At 49.6% G+C, this 21209-nt stretch overlaps 1 protein-coding gene across 1 annotated transcript; it reads right to left on the bottom strand.

Annotated features, from left to right (window-relative positions):
* Window positions 1-6841: 6841 nt before the first annotated feature.
* Window positions 6842-18260, bottom strand: OLFML2A (olfactomedin like 2A). The gene is made up of 8 exons (XM_083375106.1): window positions 17819-18260; window positions 16995-17149; window positions 16474-16581; window positions 15608-15799; window positions 14268-14526; window positions 13170-13379; window positions 11826-12011; window positions 6842-9154 (listed from the first exon to the last, which is right to left on the bottom strand). Exons 1-8 carry the CDS (start codon window positions 17898-17900, stop codon window positions 8553-8555), a joined length of 1794 nt encoding a protein of 597 aa, XP_083231232.1. The 5' UTR covers window positions 17901-18260; the 3' UTR covers window positions 6842-8552.
* Between the last annotated feature and the right edge of the window lie 2949 nt (window positions 18261-21209).

The raw sequence follows: 21209 nt of genomic DNA, 5'->3' as shown, positions 1-21209 counted from the left end.
TAACCAACCGGAGACAATCCGAACCAGCCCTGAGGGTAGATTTGTCGGTTTGTTCCTGGAGAGCCCCCCCAAAAATGGGTCACTTTCTGAAAGGAAGGGGCGTTTGAAGGCCCTCTTTTGTTTATGTGGGAAAAGGAAGGAAAAATAAGGAAGTTTCTTTACCGGGAAGCGATGATCCTGCAAGCTAACTGTTCTACGTTCCCTAATGACGTCGATCGAGGGTTTTACGTTTGTTAGTAAATCAAGCGTTGTGGTTTTTGTAGTGTTCGGGGGTGGAGGGGGGGAAAACATTCTTCTACAGCTCTTTGTAGCAGGATTAAACGTTCCCCCTCGTGGACCGCATCGTTGCCTCCATGGATAATTTCTGCTTTGGTGAAATGTCTCTTCTTAAGCCACCGCCGGACTTTAAATCAAGAGAGTTGATAACACGGGAGTGATTGAATGCAGCCGGGCATGCAGCCGGGCGTGGAAAGAGAAGACCGGTTTGCAAACCTGGCCGAGGGAAATTGGCAGGAAAATTCTGTTTGCATTTTGGACAAAAGGCCACCAGGCTTTCTTTGGTCCAGCGCCAGCAAAGGAAGCGTCAACCCATTTGGTTGCCCTCTCCTTCCCTCTTGGGACATTTGCCACCGGTCCCTGGGGCACCTCGATTTTCCTCTGCCCTGCGTGAGTTGGAGGAAAGCAGGGAGGGGGAAATAATAAGGAATATTTGTAGCCCCCGGGGTTGGTTTTTTTTAGATTTTGGCGGTGCTTTGTTCTCCAAGCTTATTTTAATATAGTTCTTGAACATTGGGTTACCAAAACTAGGTAAGGGTTAGGGTTTGCGGGAAGAATCCAGAGAAAGAAATATTTGGGGAAATATTAAAAAGGCAGAATCTATTTCGATTATCACACATCTGCATTTCTCCAGACCTGGTTTCTGTTTGGGGCAGAGAAACTGGAGCAGGGGAGGTTGGTTTCTGCCTTTAAAATCTTTTGGGGAAATATATTCTGCCTTTTTAATATTTCCCAAAATGTTTCTTTCTCTGGATTCTTCCCCCAGGTTGGAGACGCTCCAGGGCTGATGCATCTTGACTGTCCCCACCACCACCACCCCCGCCTCACTGGAGAGTAAGGGAGTAGTAACATTTCTCACTGGGCCCCCAGGTGACAAAGCGCTGTGGCCTTAGAAAGGAGAACAAAACAAATTGCGGGTTTTGTGCTTTTGCCAAATGGCCAGAACACTCTTTTGTAGCTCTTCCCCAAGAGAATTTACTTTGAGCCTCCCAACCAGCCGATGTCATTCTGCTGCAGAAGGTGTGTTTCAATATTAAAATAAAAAACAGAAAAAAACCTTTTTGTGTTTTTTCCCCCCAACACAAGGTACAGAAGAGCTGAGATAAGCCTAAATTGTAATAGTAGTGGATGGGACGTTGAAGCAGCAAGGAACAATGTCTGATAGTCCTTGAGTCCACACACACCCCAAAATAATCAGTTTTTGGTAGGAATAAATTTCTGTTTCTTTCCCCGCCATAATTGAGGCCGTTCTGTGGCAGGGAAGGACAAATTCCTCTAGAGAAATAAAACTTCCATAAATAACGGTTTTGTCGCCAGAAGCTGGAAATAGATGCTGGGGAATTGCCCGCGGAATTGCAGGTTTCTCCCAGAGAAACTGAGGCACGTATGCCTTCGGTGGGGATGAGGTCAGCCCACGCCACTGAAACAGCACACCGTTACATGTATGTAACACGCAGCCCCTTGGGCTGTTTTTTTTTTCCTCTCCACCCAACCTCTCCACGAGAAGCCTGTTGCGTTGCAGAAGACCAAAAGCCACGCACCTCCGGAAAATGGACTTTGTGTCTTCTTCTGGCTGGTTTTATCCTCCGAAAATGGAAGACCACAAAAAAAAAAGATGAGCCGTGGCTTTGTGCGTGGATTTCTCTGCTCCGGCGGACCCGACACATTTGAAAGTTAATAAAAGAATTTCCATTTTAATTCTCCTGTGAACTCAAGTGGGGAGAGGTGTCGAGTTTCGGACCGTGGGAAAAAAGATACACTTTGAGACTCAGAGGTTGGAAAGATGAAGTCTGGGGGAATCTATCACCAGCGCTCTCTCTCTCTCTCCCTCTCTCTCTCTCTCTCTCTCTCTCTTTCTCTCTCTCTCTCTTTCTTTCTCTCTCTGTCTCTCTCTCTCTCTCTGTCTCTCTCTCTTTCTTTCTCTCCTCTCTCCCCCCCTCTCTCTCTCTTTCTCTCTCTCTCTCTCTCTCTCTCTTTCTCTTTCTCTTTCTCTCTCTCTCTCTCTTTCTCTCTCTCTCTCTCTCTCTCTCTCTCTCTCTCTCTCTCTCTCTCTCATTTTTTTATTCTCTCCTGGGAAAAATCTGAACCAAAAAGTCGTCCTCGGTTTTTCCCAGATTGACTTGCCCTCAAGAGTCTCCTCCTGTCCCCAGTATCCATCCGTGGGCCGAAGATCAGGCTGGGATTCAAACCGCTGTTTGTCCACAGTTGTTTGTCTTCCTCCCTTCCCCCCTTCCCTCTCGTCTCCGCTGGCCTTTTGTGGCTCCGGGGTTGACAATTGCAGCTTGTCAACCTGTGGTTGGAGGGGGGAAGAAAAAAAAAACAACAACCCAAAAACAAAAAGAGAGAGAGAGAGAGATGGACCGGTGTCAACATTAGTTCAGCAGATTTCAGGATGAAAGAGCACCCAGCATAAACAGTGCAGAGCTCCAATAAACAACAGCACAAAATTAGACCGTGGGGCTGGACCTCAAGGAATGGGTTGGCTTCTGGCGGGGGGGGGGACACAAAAGAGCAGAAACTTCTCTTCAATTTTTTTTGTTTGTTTCTAGGCTATTTCCCTCCACTGTGTGATAATATTAATAATAATAATAATAATAATAATAATAATAATAATAATAATAATAATAATAAGAAGAAGAAGAAGAAGAAGAAGAAGAAGAAGTAGTTAATATTAAGGGACGCGGTGGCTCAGTGGGTTAGGACGCTGAGCTTGTCGATCAGAAGGTCGGCACTTTGGCGGGTCGAATCCCAAGTGCCGCGTAACAGAGTGAGCGCCTGTTACTCGTCCCAGCTTCTGCCAACCTAGCAGTTCGAAAGCACATAAAAATGCAAGTAGAAAAATAGGGACCACTACGGTGGGAAGGTAACAGCGTTCCGTGCACCTTTGGCGTCTAGTCATGCCGGCCACGTGACCACGGAGACGTCCTCAGACAAGCACTGGCTCTTCGGCTTTGAAACGGAGATGAGCACCGGCCCCTAGAGTCGGAAACGACGAGCACGCATGTGCGGGGGAAACTTTACCTAATCCGTGTCCGCAGCTTTTGTTGGGCAGATTCCCCTCTGGATGATAGAAGGATAAAAAGCTCCATTTAGCGTCTGCTTTGCCCTAACGGCTGCAGCAAAATGCAAGCACAAGTTGGGTCCGTCTCAGCCTGGATATAAAACCATCGACCACCTTCCCAAACCTGATTTTACAATTGTGGTAGGCTAGTGGCTTCTGGAAAAATACCTAGCCTTCGAAGTACCCAGGTAACGCCAAAGATGTTTGTGGCCGAGCGAGAGATTGGCTGAGCGAATTTTGCCCCATCTTACGACTTGTCCTTGCCACGGTTATTAAGCCGAGATTGTTAAATCAGTAACCCCGTTGTTAACGAATCTCTGGCGTCTTGCCCCGCCCCCCCGTTGAGTTTGCTTGTCAGAAGGTTGCGAAAGTGGATCAGGTGATCCCAGGACAGCGACACCGTCGTAAAGATGAGTCAGTCGCCAAATCTTTGGATTTGGATCACGGGATGCTGCGACGGTCGTCAATGGGAAACACGGTCCTCGGTCACTTTGTCACCTCGAACTGTTACTAAGCGAGCTCTTGTAACTGGAAGATTACCTGTAACCCGGGTCCTGAATCGTGGCTTGCGGCCACCCCACCCTGATCTAGCTGTCTTCTCTTGGCTTCCGGGTTGCGTGAATCCGGTGGCGGTGGGTCTTGGATAAACCAGGATTGAAGGTGTTGTGCTAATGTTGTGCTAAACCAGGATTGAAGGTGTTGTGCTATATAAATTTAATAAAATAAATAAAAATAATGCAGGGGCTGCGCAGAGGGGCTGAGAACCCCCTCTGGAATGTGGGTGGGCGGTTGTCTTTCACCCCTCATCGCTTCCAGCCTCTGCTCGGGTGGAAGAGGAAGGCCCGCAGATTGCAGATGTAACATCAGCAACGTGCGGTTTGTTTGCGTATGTTTGAAACGTTTGGGTGTGTTGATTCATTTATTTATTTATTTATTTATTTGCAAAAAAACGGCTTTCCTGTCCCTTCCCAGGCTGCCTTTGATGGCGAACGAGCATCCAGGGCAGGAACAGCAAGCCGAGTTTGACTTCAGGCGACCCGTCCACCGAGGCGGGGAGGCTGGCACGGTGCCGGAGGAAAATCCGAGCGGTGCCCTCCGCCAGATCTCCTCCTCCACGCTCAGAGCTTTGCCAGGAGAACAAAGATGCCGATTGACGGAGCTTCTGCCCCGGGGTGGGGTGGGGTTGCGGGCAGAGACTCATCCCACCCCTTGGCTGGGCAGCCCTGCAGGGCTGACCTCGCTGTTCCCAAGGCTCTTGCTTTGTCTTCTCCATGCCCGCCTTGACCCTGGCAAGATGCCACCGCCCAGCGCCGAAGGAGCCCCAAGGAAAGTTGCCAAAGCTATGGCCCGATGGGTGCCCAAGCCCTCGGGCCTTGGAGGCGGTGGGGGGGGGCTGCTTGCCCCGCCAGCCCCTCTTTTCTGGGCAGGAAGGAGACCAGCATCCTTTGAGAGCGAGCACTGGAGGCCGTCGGGGCTGGGGGGGTGCCCTCCGGAAGGGCGGCTGTGCCTCGCTGGAAGGAGCTTGCCAAGGGTCCGTCTCCCACCCCGTGGCACCCATCTGGGCCGGAGAGAACAAAGGGCTGCTGTGAAACATGGGGCCGTAAGGCCAAAGGTTGCCAGCTTCTCTAGGGTACCCCCACCCACCCACCCCCGGTTGTGGGCAACGGCCGGGTGCGTGTCAAAAGCGAGTTTGTCTTCGGGGAAGGAATGACCTCATCCGAAGCCAGATACTCAGGCTCTTTCTTCCGAGGTCCTTGGCGGTGTTGGGGATCGGGGGGGGCATCGCCCTGGCCAGACTGGGGAGGGGGAGAGAAGCCACCACCCCCACCCACCCCCCAGCAGAAAACAAGGGTCAGGATGAAAAGGAGCAACTGGCTCTTAAAGCTTGCGGAGAAATTTGCCAGGGGCCTTTCCAAGTTTCTAGTCCTCGTGAGCAGAGGCCGTGTCGTAGGGCAAGGAGTATTTTCTCTCTTCCCCCCTCCCCCCCTGGGTTCTTGGTGTCTCCAAAATAGCCTTCCCCAGTTTGTCTTCCTCTTCACACACACACACACCCCGACTCCACTCCACCGCTCCCCGCCAGGCTCTGCACAGTGTAACTCCAGGTCCCATCGTCCTCAGCAGGGGCTCGCTGAGCCTCCTGGGACTACCTGAGCTCCAGGGAATGCAAATTGCCTCATTTCCCCACAATGGCAAAGAAGGTGTGTGTTTGTGTGTGTGTGGTGTTTTTTCCAACTTTCTCCTTGCCGCCTCCCCCGTATCAAAATCTCATTTACCCACATTTTCCAAGGCTAAAATGTCACTTCCTGATTTTTTTTGGGGGGGGGGTGGGAAAGGAAAGAAAGGAAAACCAAAATAAAACGAACCAGGCAGTTCTTGTTGGCTGACCCTGAAAGAGAAAAGTCCCTTATGTGTTTTATTTATTTTTAATTGAACAAAATTCATTCCCAAAACACCCCCCCCCCCGGATTAGTAGTGCTGTTTTGCCAAAGCTGGCTGCCCCCACCCCCACCGACGAGAGGAGAAAGAAACTTTTTTTAAAAAAACGAAAATATTTGCCTCTCGCTGAAGCTTGGCCCGCAAAGGAATCCGCTAGGGCTGTTTCCAAGTTTCTAGTCCCCGTGGGCAGAGGCGCGGAGGATGTGGAAGACAAAGTCAGCAAAAGGGGAGGAAAAGAATTAAAACAGCGCAAAGCTCTTCTCTCCAGCCTCCCAGCTGCCGTTTGGGGGTGACCCCTGCAGCATCTGGACAGAGCCCCCCCCTCCAAGCCAGCATCTGGCAGGCAAAAGCATTAAGGGTGGGGTGGGGTGGGAAATCCTTTCTTTTGCATGAGAAAAATCGATAAAAATGTCAATTTGCACCAGCTTCTAACCAGGACCGGCCTAGATTTCTCTCTGATGAAGGGCCAGTCCCAGGTCAGCCCCTTGATCCTCATCAGTCCCTGCCTTGTCTGAGCTCATTCTCCTGCTTGAGTAGGGGGCTGGACTAGAAGACCTCCGAGGTCCCTTCCAGCTTCTATTCCATTCCATTCGATCTTCTGTTCTATTTCTATTTCTATTCTATTCTATTCCATTCCATTCGATATTCTATTTCTATTATTTCTATTTCTATTTCTATTTCTATTCTATTCTATTCTATTCTATTCTATTCTATTCTATTCTATTCTATTCTTTTCCTTATTCTATTCTATTCTATTCTATTCCATTCCATTCCATTCGATATTCTATTCTATTCTATTTCTATTCTATTCTATCCCATTCTATATTCTATTCTATTCTATTCTATTCTATTCTATTCTATTCTATTCTATTCTATTCTATTCTATTCTATTCTATTCTATTCTATTCTATTATTCTATTTTATTCTATTCCATAATACTATTCTATTCCATCCCATAATTCTATTCTATTCTATTCTATTCTATTCTATTCTATTCTATTCTATTCTATTCTATTCTATTCTATTCTATTCTATTCTATTCTAATTTTCTATTCCATTCCATTCCATTCTTTCTAAGAGTCAGGCACTGTCTCCGTGCCAGCGGCCAGCTTTTTCTTTTCCCTGAGAAAAAAATTGTGTGTCTCTATGTGTGTGTGTATGTGTGTGTGTGTGTGTGTGTGAACTTTCTTCCAAACAAAGCGACAAAAAAGATTGTGTAACTTGTGGGCGAAACAAACAGACTTTCAGACGCTACTGAGCTCCACCGCCTCCAGTCCCCCAAAGGCAGGGCTCTCTGCAAAATTGGCCACTTTAAAGACTTGGGGACTCCGATTCCCAGGATTCCCTAGCCAGATGGGAGTTGGGGTCCTCAAGTCTTAAAGGGGATTTTTAAGTTTGCAGACCCCCTCCCCAAGGGGGATAGGAGATACAGGCAGTCCTCGGCTTACGGCCACAACAGGGCCCCACATTTCTGTGGCTATATGCGAGACATTTGCGAAGCGAGTTCTGCCTCGTTTTACGACCTTCCCTGCCACAGTTGTTAAGTGAATCACCTGCAGTTGATAAGTCAGTAACCCGGTCGCTAAGCGAATCGGCCTTCCCGCACTGACTTTGCTTGCCAGAAGGTCGCAAAAGGGGACACACGTGACCCCTGGGGGGGCACAAAACTTCTCAATTTTGTTCCCAGGACATTCAAGGAATCCCAAAGTATTTATTCTGTCTTGGGTGGGGGGAGCTAAACACAGAGCAGGCATTGTGTAGAGGGAGTCCTCGGCTTACGATCCCCATTGAGCGCAAAACCTCTGTCGTTAGGCGAGATGTTTGTTAAGTGAATTTTGCCCCGTTTTACGACGGTCGTAAAGCGAATCACTGCCGCTGTTAAGTTAGGGACCCGGCTGTGAAGTGAATCCGGTTTTGCCCCCGTTGACTTTGCTTGTCGGTGGTCACGCAAAAGGGGATCGATCGCGTGATCCCGGAACGCCGCCAACCGTCATAAATACGAGTCAGCTGCCTCTGATTTTCGATCACGGGGTTGCTGCAATGGTCGTTAAGTGGGTGGGAAACGGTTTTTCCCAGCGCCGTTGTAATTTCGAACGAACTGTTAGTAAGTCGAGGATTTCCCGGGAATGCATTTTGCAAGCCAGCCTTGCTTGTTTGCTGGGGCCGATTCCGTCCGTCGCTAAGCGAAGGTGGTTAAGTGAGCTTCTCCTCCCCCACTCCAATTTTACGACCTGGCTTGCCGCGGTTGTTAAGTGAAATGCTGCAGTTGTTAAGTTAGGTATAGGGCCGTTAAGCGAGCTCCGGCTTGCCCCGTGGACGTGGCTTGTCTGAAGGGACACGGCCGTCGCAAAGACAAAGCAGCTGCCAAGCGTCTGAATGTTGATCTTTGCGACCACGGGGAGGCCACCACCGGTCGTAAGGGTGGAAAAAGAGCCATGAGTCACTTGAGACGGTCACTAAATGAAGCGTCGTAAGCTGAGGACCGCCTGCCTTATTTTCACGGGGCCTCCTGCGTGCGAGAAACGTCATGAGAAAAAAAGTAAAGCCAGCCACGAAGAGCTTTCTAATTGCCCACCACCCCCACCCCCGAAATCCCGCCAGCCGTTTGGGGGCGCCCCCAAAGTTCCTGCCACGAAGCTCTTTGGCGAAGGGAGAGGTTGCCCATTCTGCCAGAGGTCGGTCCCCGTCTATCAAAGTCCCTCCCCGGGGCCGTGGACATCCTGCGGCCACGGAGAGCGCCTGCCCGTGGCTTTTTTGGGTGGTGGGGGGGTCCCGATCCTCAGGCCACGAACTGCAGCTTGTAGGTGACCTGGTGGCCGTTGTCCCAGCCGTACAAGACTTTCTCCTTGGGGTTGTAGTCCACCTGCGTGGTGAAGGCGAACTCGTTCCGGAAGGGCAGCTCCGGGCGGGCTTCGGTGGCCGTGTGAGTGTCGTAGGCGTAGATCAGGCGGCCTTCCCTGGCGTGGCCCTCGTCCACGGCGTAGAGGACGCCGCAGACCATAAAGCGGTTCCCGTAGGCGTGGCGCTGGAGGCTGGTCTTCCAGGTGGTCTCCTTCTGCGTGGACAGGTCGGTGGCGTCCAGCTTGCTCACCACCAGGACTTCCTGCGGGGAGTAGCCGTCGTCCACGGCCGGGTAGGTGACCCACAGCCCGCTCTCGTCCACAGCCAGGTCGATGTCAGAGTGGCCTCGCCACTTCCAGGGCGTGGCGTCCTGGTAGACCACGTCATCCAGGAAGGACCAGGCGGCCACGAAGCGCTGGCGCAGGTCGTACTTGATGAGGTTCCTGGTGAAGGCCCGGTTGTAGTAGAAGGAGCCTCGGAAGACCACGTGGCCAGTCCCCATCCAGCTGTAAGGGAGCTTGTAGACGTTGCTCCAGCGCCCTGGGGAAAACCGGGAGAGGTCGGGGTAAGAAATGCAGCCTTGGGATACCGAAGGACCGAGTTGGAAGGGACCGTAGAGGTCATCTAGTCTAACCCTCTGTTTCTGTTTCAGACAAATGGCATGAGGTAGGGAGGGAGGGAAGGAGGAAGGAAGGAGAGAAGAAGGAAAAGGGAGGGAGGGAGAGATGGGAGGGAGGAAAGAAGGAAAGAGAGGGAGGGAGGGAGGAGGGAAGGAAGGAAGGAAGGAAGGAAGGAAGGAAGGAAGGAAGGAAGGAAGGAAGAAGGAAAAGGGAGGGAGGGAGAGATGGGAGGGAGGAAAGAAGGAGAGGGAGGAGGGAAGAGGGAGGGAAGGAAGGAAGGAAGGAAGGAAGGAAGGAAGGGAAGGAAGGAAGGAAGGAAGGAAGGAAGGAAGGAAGGAAGGAAGGAAGGAAGGGGAGAAGAAGGAAAAGGGAGGGAGGGAGGGAGAGATGGGAGGGAGGAAAGAAGGAAAGAGGGAGGGAGGGAGGAGGGAAGAGGGAGGGAAGGAAGGAAGGAAGGAAGGAAGGAAGGAAGGAAGGAAGGAAGGAAGGAAGGAGAAAAGAATAGCAGAATAACAGAGCTGGAAGGGACCTTGGAGGTCTTCTAGTCCAGCCCTTTGCTCAAGCAGGAGACCCTAGAATCCTAGACTGCTTCAGACAAATGGTTGTCTTCTTGAAAACCTGCAGTGATGAGGAAGGAAGGAAGGAAGGAAGGAAAGAGGAAGGGGAAGGAGGGAGGGAGGGAGGGAAGGAAGGAAAGAGAGGAAGGGGGGGCGTGGGGTGGCTGATTTAAAGCCTGCAGCTTCTCCCCCAAAGCCCTTCAAAGCTCCACAGTCTGTTTAGAGAATCTGTTTCTCAACCCAAATCATGGCTTGGGCAAGTCACGGGATCTGCGTGTCTGAAATTCCAGTGGGAGTCCTGAGCAGACTCTTTTTACCAAGTTGGCTAAAGAAAAAATAAATAAAATTAAATTGAAGAGGCATTTTTAACTAACGTGCAAATCCTGCTCGGATTTCAGCTGGAAAAAAAAAGAGAAGAAGAGCTTCCTTAGTTGCGCTGCGCACCATCTCCGATAGCCATCTTTTCCTGCTGCGGAGTTGTTTGACCCGTGCATGGAAAACTCTCTGGGCAAAGGAGCTGGCCGAGAACCAGCCCCCTTAAAGGGCAGGCAGGGGGACCAAAGAGTTCTGGCATGAGCTGTTGTGGTGTGTGTGTGTGTGTGTGTGTGTGTGTGTGTGTTTAGAAATGCCTTTGCTTTAAAACTGTGAGAATCATCCAAGCCTTGAAAAAAAATTAGAAAGCAGAAGAAAAGGAAGGATGTGGTAGACATGGAAATTTGGAAGGAAGGAAGGAAGGAAGGAAGGAAGGAAGGAAGGAAGGAAGGAAGGAGATGAGAAGGAGAGGAAAAGAAAGGAAGAAGAAAAAGGAAGGAAAGGAAAGAAGGACGGAGAGAAGAATGAGAGGAAGGAAAAGGAAGGAAGGAAAGAAGGAGAGGAGAATGAAAGGAAGGAAGGAAGGAAAGAAGGAAGGAGAGGAGAATGAGAGGAAGGAAAGAAAGGAAGGAAAGAAAGGAAAGAAGGAAGGAGAGGAGAATGAGAGGAAGGAAAAAAAGGAAGGAAGGAAAGAAGGGAGAGGAGAATGAGAGGAAGGAAGGAAAGAAGGAAGGAAGGAGAGGAGAATGAGAGGAAGGAAGGAAAGGAAAGGAAGAAGCAAATAGAAGGAAAGAAGGAGAGGAAAGCAAGAGCAAGAGCCCTTAGACTTATATACCGCTTTGCAGTGCTTTACAGCCCACTCTAAGCGGTTCACAGGGTCAGCATCTTGCCCCCCCCCCAACTATCTGGGTCCTTGGAAGGACAGAAGGACGAGTCGGCCTTGAGCCGGTCGGGAGCGAACTGCCAAACTTCTGGCAGCCGGTAAGGAAAGAAAAGAAGGAAGGAATAGAAGAAAGCAGCCAAAAAGAGAAAAAAGAACGCAAATAAATCCTCTTTTCTTTATTTAGACATATATATATATCTGGGACGCGGTGGCTCAGTGGGTTAAGACGCTGAGCTTGTCGATCAGAAGGTCGGCAGTTTGGCGGGTCGAATCCCGAGTGCCGCGTAACAGAGTGAGCGCCTGTTACGCGTCCCAGCTTCTGCCAACCTAGCAGTTCGAAAGCACGTAAAAATGCAAGTAGAAAAATAGGGACCACTCCGGTGGGAAGGTAACAGCGTTCCGTGCGCCTTTGGCGTCTAGTCATGCCAGCCACATGACCACGGAGACGTCCTCGGACAAGCGCCGGCTCTTCGGCTTTGAAACGGAGATGAGCACCGGCCCCTAGAGCCGGAAACGACTAGCACGCATGTGCAGGGGAACCTTTACCTTTACCTTTATATCTGGCCCAGGAATTCCGCAAACTCCGAACCTGCTCCCCTGCCTGGGAAGCTGTTTTAAGCCTCCATTCGGGGGCTTCCCCAAAATCAGCCCTAGTGGTTACAGACTGCGGCTCACCATACGCCAAACGACCCGTGGTTCTTTCGATCCGTCCCATTTCACAAACCGCGGCTTAGTCCACGGACAGCCCACCCCTCTGGTCTTCGTGGGTGTGCAGTGCCCCCCCTCCACCCCCTTTCACCCCCTCCCTCCACCCACCCACCCACCCCGCCCTTCCTCACCTTGCTTGAAATTCTCCAAATTGCGGAATTCGAGCAGGTTGTTCCCGTAATAATAGTTAGCCACGTAGATCCGCTCATCGGAGGCCGCCGGGTCCTTCATCCAGGCGCCCTCGTTTCGACCGTAGCTGTGCTGCACCTGGGGGGGCTCCACCGCCTTGAGGGTCCCCTCGCAGGAGGCCCTGGGTGCTGTGGGTCCAACGGAGAGGATGGGAAGGGTTGGCAACCAGGCCGCCCCACCCTACAACCCACGGTGCCACCTTTGCCAACTCTGTTCCGGGGCCCTTGCACAGCTCTACTGAAGGAGACCCCCCCCAACCCATTTTCCTTCCATCAGAATTTTAGAATTAGAATTAGAATTAGAATTAGAATTAGAATTAGAATTAGAATTAGAATTAGGAATAGAATAGAATAGAATAGAATAGAATAGAATAGAATAGAATAGAATAGAATAGAATAGAATAGAATAGAATAGAATAGAAAATAAGGAATAGAATAGAATAGAATAGAATAGAATAGAATAGAATAGAATAGAATAGAATAGAAAATAAGGAATAGAATAGAATAGAATAATAATTAGAATAGAGTAGAGTAGAGTAGAATATAGAATAAAATTTGAATAGAATATAGAATGGAATGGAATGGAATAGGATAGAATGGAATATAGAATAAAATTTGAATAGAAAAGAATAGAATAGAATAACAGAGTTGGAGGGACCTTGTGGGTCATCTAGTCCAACCCCCCTCCCCCTTGCCCAAGCAGGAGACCCTCCACCATTTCTGACAGATGCCAGTCCAGTCTCTTCTTGAAAGCTTCCAGTGATGAAGCTCCCACAACTTCTCAAGGCAACTCCTGTCCCATCGGTTGATTGCTCTCACTGTCAGGAAATTTCTGCTTATTTCCAGGTTGAATCTCCCCTTGATCAGTTTCCATCCGTTGTTCCTTGTCTGGCCTTCAGGTGCTTTGGAAAATAGGTGGACCCCCTCCTCACGTGAGACCCCCCCCCTCAAAGATTGGAAGACCACTATCATGTCCTCCCCTGGTCCTTCTCTTCGCTAGACTAGCCATGCCCAGATCCTGCAACCGTCCTTCATATGTTTTAGCCTCCGGTCCCTTCGTCATCTTTGTTGCTCTTCTCTGCACTTTTTCTAGAGTCTCAACGTCTTTTTTTATAGTGTGGAGACCAAAACTGGTTGCGGTACTCTAGGTGTGGCCTTACTAAGGCTTTACGGAGTGGTATTAGTACCTGACGTGATCTCGATTGAATCCCTCTGTCGATGCCACTTAGGATTGCGTTGGCTTTCCTAACCCAACCCAGCCCTGATGGAGGAAGGGTTCACACCTACCGGGGCTGGGCAGGGGAGGGACCTCGGGGACGTGGCCACTCCTCCTGGACAGCAGAGGGGTGCCAGGCCGACTTGGGAGCGGGGCGCCGGTGCTGGGGATGATGGGCACGGAGGTGGCGTTGGCAGGGGAAGCCATCGAAGGGATTTCTCCTGCCGCGGGGAGGGTCTCTCGGTCGGCCATTTTGGACCCAGCGTCCCTCGCAGGGTTTTCTGCAGGAAAGGAGCCTCCTTAGCAAGCCCCAAAGTGGGGAATCCTCCCCGCCAAAGACAGTCCTCAACTTACAACGTTGGCCAAAGCTACAGTGGCGAATGAAAAACAGAAAACCCTCCCAGCCTCGCCACGCTTGTGGGATCAGAAGTTGGGCACGTGGCAGCCACGGAGTGACCTGACCCACCACGTGCCACCTTCCCAGCCTACGGCCGCCAATAGGCGGAAAGGGGAGTTGAATTTGTTTAACGACCGCAGGATTAATTTAACGGCAGTGATGTGCGTTTAACAGCCCTGGGGGGAAAAAAAGGGTTGGGAAATCCGGCGTGACTCTCTTAAGGACTGACTTGCTTAGCAACGGAAGTTCTAGTCCTGATAAGTCGAGGACGACTCGTACAAGTCGCCCTCGACTTACGGCGGTCTGATTAGGGAGCGTTCGAAGTTACGACGGCGGCAACGATCGAGGTGACTGACGACTGTTTTTCACACCGAAAGACCGTCGCAGCCTCTCCCCCCCCGGTCACGTGATCGAAATTCAGACACTTGGCAACTGACTCGTATTTATGACCGTCGTAGCGTCCCGGGCTGGGGAGGGGAGGGGGGAAATCACGTGCGACTTTTGCCACCTGACAAGCCAAGTCGAGCGGGTGGGTCAGCCAGATTCGCTTAATGACCAGGTGACGGACTTATCGACCGCCGCGACTGACTGCGGCAAGGCCGGTGCTGAAATGAGGAGCGTTCGTGTGAATCCGTGACTCACTTAGCAGCAAAAAAGTCGAGCTCGGTTATCGTAAGTCAAGGGCCGCTTGTACTGTGATAACCAAACTGCATTTGATTTTGCAAAATTTGAGTGGGTAGCTCCCCGGGACCCCTGCCCGCCCCTTACTCACCGTGGCTGCTCGCCACCCCCTCCGCTTCCGTTCGATGTCCCGCTTTGTAGTACACAACGCCCCGGATGACGGTTTCCTGCCCGGAGGAGTGGGCTTTGGAACTGGGCGGGGGCAGGCCCTTCCTCCCCTTAGCGCTCTCCTTCCTTACTTTCTCCGCCTTGAGGGACTTCTCCTTGGGGATTCTGGGGGTCTCTTTGTCCCCCAGGCTTTTCCGAGGACTGGAATATTTCTGAAGGCTCTCCTTGCGCGCCACGGTGTCCTAGGATGGGGAGAGAAACACATACTGGGAACAATGCAGGGGAAAATAGGAATAGCATAGCATAGCCTAGAACAGAAAAGAAATAAAGAACAGAATAGAATAGAATATGGAATGAAATGTAGAACAGAATAGTACAGAAGAGAATAGAAATAAGGAATACAATAGAACAGAACCTCACATAATAATAGAATAGAATAGAATAGAATAGAATAGAATAGAATAGAATAGAATAGAATAGAATAGAATAGAATAATAAAATAAAGGAAGAGAATGGAATGGGATGGGATGGGATGGGATGGGATAGAATAGAATAGAATTGAACAGAAATAGAATAGAATAGAATAGAATATGGGATAGAATATAGAATAGAATAGAATAGAATAAGAGTAGAATAAGAGTAGAATATAGAATAGAATAGAATAGAATAAGAGTAGAATATAGAATAGAATAGAATAAGAGTAGAATATAGAATAGAATAGAATAGAATAGAATAGAATAGAATAAGAGTAGAATATAGAATAGAATAGAATAGAATAGAATAGAATAGAATAGAATAGAATAGAATAGAATAGAATAGAATAGAATAGAATAACAAATTTGGAAGGGACCTTGTAGGTCATCTAGTCCAACCCCCCACCCAAGAAGGAGATCCTCCACCATTTCTGACAGATGGCGGTCCTGTCTCTTCTTGAAAGCTTCCAGTGATGAAGCTCCCACAACTTCTCAAGGCAACTCCTCTTCCCCCGGTTGATTGTTCTCACTGTCAGAAAATTTCTGCTTATTTCCAGGTTGAATCTCCCCTTGATCTTTTTCCGTCCATTGTTCCTTGTCCGGCCTTCAGCTTAACTCTTCAGATCTGTGCCTACAAACCAGGCTGTGGACGCAGCACGAAAGGACAAGGCGAAGGGGAGGGAAGAGGAACGAAGCGCAAACTCAAGGCAAGCGGGGGCGCGAGAGGAAAAAAACATCCAAAGAATCAGGAAGAAAGGAACGGGAAGTCCAAACAAACAGATAAATGGATCCAAATTTTCGAGGTGATGGATTTGACCGGTCGACTCCAGCCAGAACAACAGGGACTCACCTGGGCCGCCTTGAGTTCGGGACTGGCGACGGCCGCGTCTTTCTGCAGCAGCTGGTGCTCCAGGTTCGAAAGCTCCTTCTTGAGGCCCGCCATGATGTCCGAGTAGTTCTCGTAGCGCCTCATCTGGTCACTCAAGTGCATGACACTGTCCTTCAGCACGTTACTGTCACGGCTCAAATTGGTTTTGACCGTCTGGGGTTGGGGGGGTGGAGAAGGGATCGAGGGGTGTGTGTGATAATATTAATTATATAATAATAATAAGAAGAAGAAGAAGAAGAAGAAGAAGAAGAAGTAGTAGTAGTTAATATTAAGGGACGTGGTGGCTCAGTGGGTTAGGACGCTGAGCTTGTCGATCAGAAGGTTGGCAGTTTGGCGGGTCGAATCCCGAGTGCCGCGTAACAGAGTGAGCGCCTGTTACGCGTCCCAGCTTCTGCCAACCTAGCAGTTCGAAAGCACGTAAAAATGCAAGTAGAAAAATAGGGACCACTCCGGTGGGAAGGTAACAGCGTTCCGTGTGCCTTTGGCGTCTAGTCATGCCGGCCACATGACCACGGAGACGTCCTTGGACAAGCGCTGGCTCTTCGGCTTTCAAACGGAGATGAGCACCGGCCCCTAGAGTCGGAAACGACTAGCACGCATGTGCAGGGGAACCTTTACCTTTACCTTTATGTTAATATTATACTGCATTGACTTGGTTAACCAGCCTCCCTGACTTCCTTTCCTTTTTCTCCAGGAAAATCTCCGGGGATGGAGGAGACCCCCTCCTCACTCCCCCCAGCCCTCCCGCCTTCTCTAAACCCACCCAGTGGCTGCTAAAGGAGGAAAGGAACGTCCATGGAGGGAACCCCCAAGTCGTTGGTGGTCACCTCTTCCAAAGTGCTCATCTGCTCCACCAGCTTCTTGACGTAGGAATGGACCTTCATCAGGTCCAAGCTGTAGAGGGCTCCTTCCAGCAACTCGATGACCGACTGCAGCTGCCAAAGAAGCGGGGAGCAGTGGTTAAGGCACAGCTAGAAAGCGGGAGACGGTGAGTTCTAGCCCCGCCTTAGGCATCAAAGCCGGCTGGGTGACTTTGGGCCAATCACCAGGAGATGGTGAGTTCTAGTCCCACCTTAGGCATGACAGCCAGCTGGGTGACTTTTGGCCAATCACCAGGAGACGGTGAGTTCTAGTCCCACCTTAGTCATGACAGCAAGCTGGGTGACTTTGGGCCAATCACCAGGAGATGGTGAGTTCTAGCATGACAGCCAGTTGGGTGACTTTGGGCCAATCACCAGGAGACGGTGAGTTCTAGTCCCACCTTAGGCATGACAGCCAGCTGGGTGACTTTGGGCCAATCACCAGGAGATGGTGAGTTCTAGCATGAAAGCCTCTGCCCCCTCCATACCTTGTGTAGTTCAGGGGCCTGCTCCTTCAGCTTCTCCATCTTCCACTCGTCCTCGCAGGGGTTGAGCGAGGCTGGGGGGGCTGCGCAGGAGCAGCGGCAGTCGCCCCCCGAGCTGATCATCTCCACAGTGTAGAAGTCCTCCCCGCTCCGGCTGCCTTAGTATGGAATAGAATAGAATAGAATATGGAATAAAATAGAATATAGTAGAAATAGAATAGAATAGAATAGAATAGAATAGAATAGAATAGAATAGAATAGAATAGAATAGAATAGAATAGAATAGAATAGAATAGAATAGAATAGAATATGGAATGTAAAATAGAATAGAATAGAATAGAAGAATAGAATAGAATAGAATAGAATAGAATAGAATAGAATAGAATAGAATAGAATATGGAATGTAAAATAGAATAGAATAGAATAGAATAGAATAGAATAGAATAATAGAATAGAATAGAATAGAATAGAATAGAATAGAATAGAATAGAATAGAATAATAGAATAATTAGAATAGAATAGAATAGAATAGAATAGAATAGAATAGAATAGAATAGAATAGAATAGAATAGAAAATATGAGAGAATAAAAAATAGAATTGAATAGAATAGAACATGGAATAAAATAGAATAGAGTAGAAATATAGAATAGAATAGAAAATAGAATAGAATAGAATAGAATAGAATAGAATAGAATAGAATAGAATAGAATAGAAATTAGGATAGAAAATAGGATAGAAAATAAATCAGAAGAGAAGAGAATAACGGAGTTGGAAGGGACCTTGGAGGTCTTCTAGTCCAACCCCCTGCCCAGGGAGGAGAACCTACCTTCCCGGAGACGGGCACAGGCAGCTTTGCCAAGCGGGCGCAGGATGCATTTGCAGCGGCAGTCGGAGCCCTCGGAGGTCATGCGAACGTGCTGATCCGGGTCTGCAAAGGCCTACAAGGGTTGGGAAAGCAGGGGGGAAGATTTAATTTAGCACCCCCCCCAAAAAAAAAGCTCCTTAGGGATCTCTGCTTGGTGTACAGGTTGTCCCCGACTTACGACCACGATTGAACCCAAAATTTCTGTCTCGCTGCCTGAGACAGTGTCTGAACGAGTCCTTGTCCATTTTGGGGACCTTTCTTGGTATACGTCCATGAAGGTTTCTTAGTCCTCCAGGTCAAGTTTTTTATAAATCAAAAGTGGTTTTTATTTTTCGACCAAGGCGGTCGTTAAGAGAAACCCTGCATTTGTTAAATTAGGAACACGGCCGTGAAGCGAATTTGGCTTCCCCATTATGACTTTGCTCATCTGATGGTCGCAAAAACGGGATCCCGTGACCTCCCCTCTCCGGGTCGCTGAGGACCGTCGTAAACGCGAGTCGGTTGCCGAGCGTCCGAATGTAAATCACGCGGCCACGGGGGGGCGTTGCAACGGTCCTAAGTGTGGAAAACGGCCGTAAGTCCCTTTTTTCAGCGCAACTTTGAACGGTCACTAAACGATCCGTTGTAAGTTGAGGACCAACCGTTACCGTCCCCACAGGCTCCAAACCGCAGCACTTGTTTGGAAAAACTCCTCGACTCGGCCCAGCCATGGTGGGTTGTGCAACAAACCACGGTTAGGCAAATCCCAGCTGCGGGGAGCATCCTCCTGCCAACTTCGGCGAGGGTCACCGAGTTTCCGGGAAGGAGAAGGGGGGCTTGGGCTGCTGGCATCCCTCGGCCCTGAGTGGGCACCGGCCAGGATCAAGTGGCAGGTAGTCCCAGAGACTTGGTTGGAATCCTACAGCAGAGTTGCCTTGTGTAAGATGGACGGTCAATATATTAAGTCATTATTCCTTCCTTCCTTTCCCTCCCTCCCTCCCTCCCTCTTTCTTTTCTTTTTTCTTTTCTTTTTTCTTTGTTTTCTTCTTTCCTTTTTCTTTCTTTCTTTTTCTTCCTTCCTTCTTTCCTTCTCTCCCTCCCTTTTTCTCTTTTCTTTTTTTCTGTTTCCTTCCTTCCTTTTCCTTCCTTTCTTTTTCTTTCTTTCTTCCTTCCCTCCCTCCCTTTTTCTCTTTCTTTCTTTCTTTCTTTCTTTCTTTTCCTTCCTTCCTTCCTTCCTTCCTTCTCTCCCCCTTCCTCCCTTCCTCCCTCTCTTCCCTTCCTCTCTTTCTTTTCTTTCCTTCCTTCCTTCCTTCCTTCCTTCCTTCCTTCCTTCCTTCCTTTTCTTCTCTCCCCCTTCCTTCCTTCCTTCCTCCCTTCCCTTCCTCTATTTCTTTTCTTTCCTTCCTTCCTTCCTTCCTTCCTTCCTTCCTTCCTTCTCTCCCCCTTCCTTCCTTCCTCCCTCCTTTCCCTTCCTCTCTTTCTTTTTTTCTTTTCTTTCTCTCCCTTCCTTCCTTCCTTCCTTCTCTTCCTTCCTTCCTTCCTTCCTTCCTTCCTTCCTTCCTTCCTTCCTTCCTTCCTTGTCTTCCTTCTCTCCCCCTTCCTTCCTTCCTCCCTCCTTTCCCTTCCTCTCTTTCTTTTCTTTTCTTTTCTTTCTTTTCCTTCCTTCCTTCCTTCCTTCCTTCCTTCCTTCATTTCCCCAGCTGTTCTATGGGGTCACCGAGGCACCGTAACCGACCGCTTAACCAGGGGCAAACCCAACCCTGCGGAAACAGACCAGGATCTGTCACTCTGGCTCCCCCCCCCCCCCGCTACCACCTTTGCAGGTTCCCCCTGGCCAGTTCATCCCTGCCTAGACCCGCCCGGCTCTCCCCTCTTGCCTCCGGAACCAGCCGGATGGAAGGAAAATCGAATTTTCCCTCCGCTTCTCTCCTCAGCCTCCGCTCCCTGGCTGAGAGACGATGGGAGTTGTAGTCCGACTCCAGCCAGAGGTCGGAAAAGGTCACATCTGGCCGGGGGAAGCTCCACACAGCTGTCCGGGCATCGCATCAAAGAACGGCGGCGGGCTCACAGATCTCGGGGCCAAGAGAAAGGAAGCGCGGGAGGAGGGGGAAATGGGGGGGACCCCCCTCCTCTCGCTCATCATACTCCCAATAATGTTCTAAGTGGCTTTAGGAGCAGAACTCATGTTTTTGCTCCAAGAGTTTCTCGGGGCAAGTCTGGGGGAAAAGGGGTGCCGTTAGATCCTTCCACTCTCACCCTTTTGCCCGCTCTAACAACGTTGCTGCTGGCTGGGATGCCGGTAAAACCAAGTTAGTTGGCGGACAGAAAAAAACAAAGGGAGCTTTTTCGCACTGGAGACCTAAACCAGACGCAGACAGGACCACGGCCGACGATAAGGAAGCACAGTCCTTCATCGGGAAGTCAAGCTATTCTCCAAAGTGCCAGAAGGCAGGACAAGAATATGTTTTAATTTTTAACTGTAGTTAATTTATTTGGGGGGCTGTTATTTAATTCGTTTTTAATTTTTGTATTGTTGTTTTTTTTATTGTTGTAAGCCGCCCTGAGTCCTTTGGGAGATAGGGCGGCATATAAGTCCCAAAAATAAATAAATAAATAAAGAAGCAACGGATGGAAACTAGTCAAGGAGAGAAGCAACCTAGAACTAAGGAGAAACTTCCTGACAGTTAGAACAACTAACCAGTGGAACAGAAGTTGCCTCCAGAAGTTGTGGGTGCTCCATCACTGGAGGTTTTTAAGAAGAGACTGGACAGCCAATTGTCTGAAATGGTATACGGTTTCTTGCCTGAGCAGGGGGTTGGACTAGAAGACCTCCAAGGTCCCTTCCAACTTTATTATTATTATTAAATCTTGCCACCACGCACCTTGGCCAGCTTGCGGTGGGACAACTCACAACGGGACAATTTCACCATGCAACTTCACTATTCAAAATAAAACAAAGTATTTCCATCGTTGCCCTTCACACTTCACCCCGTCCCCCTCCCTTGGCATCCTTTTCGTTAGCCGTTCTCTTCCACCGTTTTCTTCGAGATTAGTCTAAATCCTTCTCCTGCGGTGAGTTGTGCCATGGCAGGCGGGCCGTGGTGAGTTGGGCATTGTGAATTGTCACAGACCCACAAACACATCCCTGGAGCGTCTGGCGAACGGCTTCCAGAAACAGGAACCACAATGGATTCTGCCAGGATCTGGGAAGGGAACAAGGAACTCTCAGCCAGCCGCAGCTTCCCTTCAAAGCAGGCTGTGGTACAGCCTCCAAGGGGAGACCCAGCTGCCGGCACGGCTCTGCGGAAGCCGCTTAACCCGGGCTGAGGAAGCCGAGCTCTTCCCCCTTCTCTGGGGTTTGTGTCTGCGCAGG

The sequence above is a fragment of the Vipera ursinii genome, assembly GCF_947247035.1.
Source record: "Vipera ursinii genome assembly, chromosome: 16".
Classification (NCBI taxonomy): Eukaryota; Metazoa; Chordata; class Lepidosauria; order Squamata; family Viperidae; genus Vipera; species Vipera ursinii.
This window is presented reverse-complemented; position numbering and strand designations above follow the sequence as displayed.

Bases quoted from the DNA above. Each gene is read 5' to 3' on its own strand.
- OLFML2A (XM_083375106.1), bottom strand. From the start codon at position 17,900: ATGACCTCCGAGGGCTCCGACTGCCGCTGCAAATGCATCCTGCGCCCG. The intron at 15,800-16,473 runs GTGACCACCAAC...CCCCAACCCCAG, and splicing joins AGATGAGCACTTTGGAAGAG to ACGGTCAAAACCAATTTGAG. The intron at 12,012-13,169 runs GTAGGTGTGAAC...TTGGACCCACAG, and splicing joins CCCTCCCCTGCCCAGCCCCG to CACCCAGGGCCTCCTGCGAG.